The following is a 6,657-nucleotide window of genomic DNA, read 5'->3' as shown; positions in this document are numbered from 1 at the left end:
ACTTTTAAGTAATCCTTTCTTCTGTGTGAGCAAAGAGAGAACCTGCTTTTGGAGACATCTTTTGGCATCTTGTTCTCTGCCCTTTGGGTTAACCAGCCCGACTGAAACATGTCGGCAGTAGTTTGAAAGTTCTTCGCTGCTGGATTTTTCCAAACAGAAGTTTTAAAATCTTCTGAAGCTTCTTTAAATCTCCATCCAGACTCTAATGTTGCTTCAGTCTTCTCTCTGAAGCTGCTGGACGGATCTCAGTACCGTCAAACATAATGTGTTGGTTTAAACACATCGAGCTTAGATTTTGTAATCATATTTCACTGACATTTTTAGACTAAATGTTGGTTAAATTTCCTGACATTCAGATATTTAGTCTCCATTTGTCGCAGTATGATAGAAACACGCTTCTTAATTGTCATGTCTGTTTCCGTAGGACTCAGTTCATTCTTCTTGTCTTCTTTGCTGCAGGTGGTGTCATCAGACACTTGTCCTCCAGATTTCAGGGGGTCAGACACCTATTCTGTGGCCACGCCCTCCAGCTTGGCCCCTCCCCCCATTGAGAGGACAGGCGGTATTGGAGACTCCAGACCTCCGTCCTTCCAGTGAGTAAACAGATTAATTTATGGTTAGGGCTCTACCGGACTGCACTGATGCGATGTGCTATCATCTGTCTGTCTATCTCAGTGCTGCAGCTCTCTGTCATGATGACCTTCAGGGGTCGGAGGTCAAATCTCCTACTCCCCCTTCAGAGAAGCTCCAGCGGAGAGATGTGGGCAACCGAGGTAAGGTCAAACAGACAGGAAGGATTTGGCTCCTGTTTTTGTTCAGGTCTTTTCTGTAACTCGCCAATCGCCTCCTGCTGGCTGGATGGGGTCCCTGCAGCTTCAGCTCTTATGCTACGTTAAGACAGGAAGCGGCAAAAAAGCACCTGCTGCTTCATTTTTGATGCTTGTACATATTAAGGTCAGACACCCGTCAAGAGCAGCTTTGAAGCGTGTCCATTAAAGTGTATCCAGATGCATCTGCTGCTCATGTGGTCAATGGCAGAGAGCGGCTTTGCTATATCTGCTGTTTTAAGTGGGTAAAAAGTAGCTTTAAAATGTTTTTAAGTGAGAAAGTCCACTTCAATACATCATCTGTGCAGTCAGTTCATCAATATTACGAACCTGCTTTCAAATATTATTTCACTGTCAGACCAGCACAAAACCCCGTACACCGGCGGGGCGCTGTCACTGGCAATCATCATGTACGTAATCCAAACTTCACTCACCAGAATAATAAAAAGGAACATATTTTGCCAGCAGGTTTCGCCATCTTAAGTTAACTAAGGTGTTAATAAACTGTTTCAGGGTAGTAATCATGGCGATCTGCATCAGCAGTGCTGTGTCTGTCTCCAGATCAGCTTCTCTGGAAAAAATGGAAGTCTAGATAAGTTATTTTTTTCTTAAAATAAGTGCATTCTTTGTTGAATTGACGAGGTAAGTGAGACACTTCGCCAATAGAACAAGACAATTTACATTTAAAACAAGAAAAAAACAATTGTATTCTCTTATTTGAAGTGCATGTGATCTAATTATCTTATTTTAATAGTATAAATATTAATTCCATTTGCAGATCATTTTAATTATGTTCTCAAATTAAGAATGAATACACTTCATTTAAGAAAGGTCAACTTCTAGGTAGTTTTTGCAATGTTCTCTGATTGGTTGATGTGGCACATCAAGCAGCAAAACCTCAATTTTTCCAACTCCAGAAGCTGCTGCTTGTGAGTAGGGCTGGGTAAAAAAAATCGATTCCTTTTACATTTTTGCAAAAGTCGATGTCTAGGGAATGAGATGGATTCATTTTATAGTGACTCTCGTGACGTTCACATTCAAATGAGCAGGAAAGATGCTCTTAAGATGACTTCAAGCCAGACAGCTGCAAATATAGCTAATAGGTTGACTGAAGACATTAACAAATGGGGCCTGACCAGAAAACACCCTGTAGTTGTTACCGACAATCCTGCACATATAGTTTCTGCAGTGAAAATAATGCAGCTCATGCATGTCTGCTGTGTCACATCATGCATGTCTGCTGTGTCACATCTGCTTGCTCATGTGAGACTTTTTCCTGTTTCACAAACAAGTTTGCACTTTAGAGACAGTTTTGTTCACGTCTCAAGTTTAAACTGTCTGATTTACAAGTTTGCACTTTTCCTGTCACTTAATGTGACAGGAAAAGATAAAATACATGAGTATTCTAAAACACAGTTAAACCACATTCATAACTGTAAAAAAAGATCGAAACGAAATTAATCGATTTAGAACTGAATGAATCAAAATCGAATTGATTCAGGCAAAAATACCCAGTACTACTTGTGAAGGGTGTCACGCGCCTCAGATGCGGCACTGCTTTAGCTGCTCAGATGCATCTCTGCTGCTGCTGCTCGAAAATCGCTGCACGACCTTTAGATGCACCTTGATGCGCATCAACCATTGACGTTGCATGTAAACCAGCTGCTTTTGCAGCTTCAGTAGTGTGCGGTCTGAACAGCATTACAACAAACTGCTTAAGAAATTATCATTAAACACACCGATGTCACCCAAAGTTCTGCGGATTCAGAATATGTCAGAAGTGTCTCTTTAATCTTTAAGGAATAAAATTAATGTACTGTGGTATAAAAATGGAAAATATCAAATGAAGTTGGTCTAAATCAGTTTAGTTCTGTCACCTTTCAAGCTTTTTCTTGTTCTCTGTTGAATCTGCTGCCTGTCTGATGGCTGCTGTCCACACAGCAGGACACCCAAATGGACACGTCCACCGAGCGGCCGATAAAAAAGGGGCGGGGCCAGCAGGCGGAGGTGACAACTCATCGAACCAACAGAGCAGCGAGTTAGAGACGACCAGTTTCTGCTCATCGGAGGAAGACTCAGGAGGAAGGTCAGATTCTACTTTAGATGCAGCTGATCTGTGGAGATCAGAATGAGTTAAACATACGCTGCTGTGAAAAGTAAAGTATTTGCACCCTCAGGTTTACATAAATGTTTCATGTGAACCAACTATTCCAACATCAGACAGAGATTACCTGAGGAAAAAAAAGAAAACAATTTGAAATGATGATTCCAGTTATTATTGAGAAAACAGTATCCTCAGGCGCCTGACCCTTCATCAAAAAATTTTACCCGCTTCTGAACTTTAAAGCGTGTTTAAAGTTGCTTCATCCCATCTCAGTTAGATCTGCTCAGACTGTGACTGGCTGCTTCTAACGCTTCATTTGTGGATCAGAGGTGAACTTGTCTTGTCTCTGTGGATAACAAACATCCAGTCCCTGCAGCAGAAAGCAGCTCCAGACCATCATGCATCCTCCACCGTGTTTTACTGCACTGTGAGGTTACATTTTTTTTTAAAAGTGGTCAGTTTTACAGCAGATGGAACATTCAGAAAGGTCCAGTTCTGTCTTAAGTGTCTGCTGGAGATCATGAAGAGGGTTTTTTGATGAACATGAGTCGGCCTTTGTGGTCTTCTGGGTCAGCACTGGTTCTGGGCTGGGACCTCTTTGTCCAGTCTCTCTGTTTAGGTTCTGAATCATAAATTCAGTCCGTCATTGAGGCCTGTAGAGCTTTAGATGTTTCATCCTCCTGGATGAATCATTGATGAACTCATTTTAACCTACCCTCTTGGAGGAAGGATCTCTACGGCTCCATGTAACCCTTTCCTGAGTGGGACTTTCTCATAATCTCTGCTTTAACTTCTTTGGATCAGGATGGGAGAGCTTTCAGTTTACTCTCCAGGTCATTCTTTCTGTATGGTTTCCGGACCTCGGTTAAACTCATCTTTAAAGGTTTTGGTAAATTACAAAAAAATTATTCTTTACCAAAGGCTTATCAGGTCGGTTTAGAAGCTTTTTATTTCTTTGAAGAAAGCAATCCTCAGGAAAGTGTTTTATCAACTGGGGTTATCTTTGTGATTAGAACCTGTTCAATCATCTGAAACATAATCTGAGATAAAAAGTTTAAAAGTCTCTGAGGGAAAATAGTTTTCAAAGCACTTTATCAGATCTGAGGTGTGGAGCTGTTTGTTTTAGCACCCAGGCCCCAGGCTGAAGGTTTGATTCAGGGTCCTCTATTTCTGTTATTTCGCTCTATTGGTGTTTAGTCAGCTATTCGTATGCATCATCTAGTGTTACTAAAAGTAATCAAATAAAGTAGTAATCGATGTATTTACATATAAAATGCCATGTGGTTTTATACTTTTTGGTTTCCAACTGCAATGTTCTAAAACAACCTGTAGTGCCAGAACAACAGCGGTTCTCCCTCTGTCTGTGTCCATCTGGCTCCATTACTAATATTTGTTTCATGTATGACAGTTAGGGGAGGGTCCCTGAATGCATCGTGGTGTGTTTGCTGCACCCTCAGAAACACCTTCAGGGTTATAAAAATGATGAAGTTAGAACATCCCAGGGAACCTGATGTGAGTCTGAACACTTATGACTTTCTGACATGTGTAAAAATGTGGCACTGCCCCTTTAAAGGCTGTGCAGGTCATGTGACTCAGTGGCGTCAACAGCCGAGCGTGATTGGCCTGTTTGCTCGACACACATTCACCTGCCTGCAGGTCATCTTTTCTGCTCCAGTAAACCTGTTCACGCCCTGCCCTCATCCCCTGCTCTGATTGGCTGCTGCGTGTCATGTGACCTGTGTAGTCCTTTGTATTGTGCCGCTGATAAAGCCATCCCAACTGATCTGAGAGCAGAAATAATGTGTTCCTGATCACATCCATGATTTCCTTTACACCAAATTTACATTTTTTTGCATCAGTTTTCTTTTCTATGATTTTATTTTAAATCTGTTTAAACATCCTTGTTGGAGTTTTGCAGTGTTTTTATTTCTTATTTATAAAGTAGGATTTTTCTCTCTCTGCTGTAAACACATTATTATTAAAAGTGGTTCATTTTTGACAGGTAAGTATGCTTTTTCAGTATTTTAGTAATAATTGCTTGTGATAAATGGTTTAGATCCTGAATTTAGTGTTTAGTTTTTTTAATCCATCTGATAACAGTTTATGATTTCCAACTTTTCAGTTATTTTGCATATTTATGTGATCATTCCAATTTATTTGACCTTTTTAATTCACATATTTTGTGAACTAATAGCCATTTCTATTGCACAACCTTACCTCTGTTTGGAAAACACTGAATTAATCTTTATTCATTTCACATTTTCTTTATTTAACATCTGGAGATCATTTGTATGATGCATCAACTCATTCATTAGAAATGGTTAAAATAATGTAGCTTATGAGAATAAACTCTAAGGAATAGAAAGCGTTGATTAAAAAAATTATGTGTTTTTGTTTTATTATAATTTTTAAATTATTTATATAATTGTTATATCTTTAGGGATCTCTAATCCCTTTTATGTGATAAACTTGACCAATTTCAGTTTGAAAATTACCCATAATTTATCCATGATAACAAAAAGAAACAGAGATCTATTTTTTTTTTAGTTTTGTCTATATTTAGGTTTGTCTCTTGAACTTTAACATCTGTTCGAGACATAAATCCAGAAAAATAATTAGCTGCCCTTTTTATGTCCTGTTTAATTTCCTTAATGTGTGTTTAGATTTTTTATTTGTTATTTTTACCAACCAGGATTGTGTCTGTGATGTCATACCAGGTTTAGCCAATCAACAGGCCAGAGTAGCTCCTCACCCAGACTCATCAGGCGACAGCGGCGCCGCCACCGAAAACCAAAAACACCACGGATGGAGAAGGTAACCCCCCCGCTGCCTTTCAGTCATTTCTAACCCCAAACCTAACAGCTAAAAAGGAAAAGAACCAACAAAATGTCCTCACTTTGATGGTATAATTAGAAAAATGGTCCCCCTCAGACCGAACAGAAGCTTCTGTTCTCTGGATAGTACCGGTCTCAACTCTGCTTCAGGTCTTTGTAGTTCCATATTTTAAGAACTTCAAGCTGTTTTACAGGTCTTTGTAGTTCCATATTTTAAGAACTTCAAGCTGTTTTGCCCAAATTCTGGACTAGTCTGTATTCTTTAAATTCTTCTGGGCTTATAACACTGATGGTGGAACTGGAACCACATGAAAACATGAGCCCCGAGCAATGCAGCCAGCAGCCTTAGGATATTTTGGGTCAGTAATACTCCTTGATAGGCTTTTAGGTGAGGGCTCCATTTCACTACTTGGTATTGTTCCTGTCATGTTGACATCAGCAGTTCTTCTGGTTTAGTTTTCTTGCTTTGAGCCAAACAGTCAGGCAGCAGCTCATCTGCACCACAGTGTTTCTGAGGTCCGGCTGCAGCCACATAACATGAAAGATCATGGCCCTCAGGAGAGTCAGTAGCAGTCATTGGTGTCAAATTTAGGACTCAGGAAGGAGCTTTCCTTGGGGAGTTCATCTGAGAGCCGATCAGAGAATGAACCATCATCAGCACCACCTGCCTGTTTGTGTAGATAATAGGGATGCAAGTTATTGATTAATGAATTAATCCAAAATTGATGGATCTTATCAACTGACAAACAATTGATTTATAATTCAGTTCAGTTTATTTCTATAGCACCAATTCACAACACATGTCATCTCAAGGCACCTTACAGTTCACCAGGTCATACAGTCAAATTAATTCAAAGTTTTCTATCTAAGGAAAACCAGTTGATTGCATTGA

General features: G+C 39.8%; 1 protein-coding gene across 3 annotated transcripts in view; it reads left to right on the top strand.

The window, feature by feature from the left end:
- Positions 1-6,657, top strand: part of LOC107103935 (segment polarity protein dishevelled homolog DVL-3-like) — a 22,421-nt gene that overhangs the window by 5,073 nt on the left and 10,691 nt on the right. For 2 of the 3 annotated variants that reach the window (XM_015403791.1, XM_015403794.1), the window contains exons 3-6: positions 460-593; positions 676-773; positions 2,769-2,913; positions 5,649-5,745. In XM_015403791.1, coding sequence (XP_015259277.1) covers positions 460-593; positions 676-773; positions 2,769-2,913; positions 5,649-5,745 — 474 coding nt within the window. The remainder of the gene's footprint in view (positions 1-459; positions 594-675; positions 774-2,768; positions 2,914-5,648; positions 5,746-6,657) is intronic. The other variant, XM_015403793.1, reaches the window with a different exon arrangement.

The sequence above is a fragment of the Cyprinodon variegatus genome, unplaced genomic scaffold, assembly GCF_000732505.1.
Source record: "Cyprinodon variegatus isolate N-32 unplaced genomic scaffold, C_variegatus-1.0 Scaffold1567, whole genome shotgun sequence".
Taxonomy (NCBI): domain Eukaryota; kingdom Metazoa; phylum Chordata; class Actinopteri; order Cyprinodontiformes; family Cyprinodontidae; genus Cyprinodon; species Cyprinodon variegatus.
Note: the sequence above shows the minus strand (reverse complement) of the source record. Positions and strands in the feature narration are given on the sequence as shown.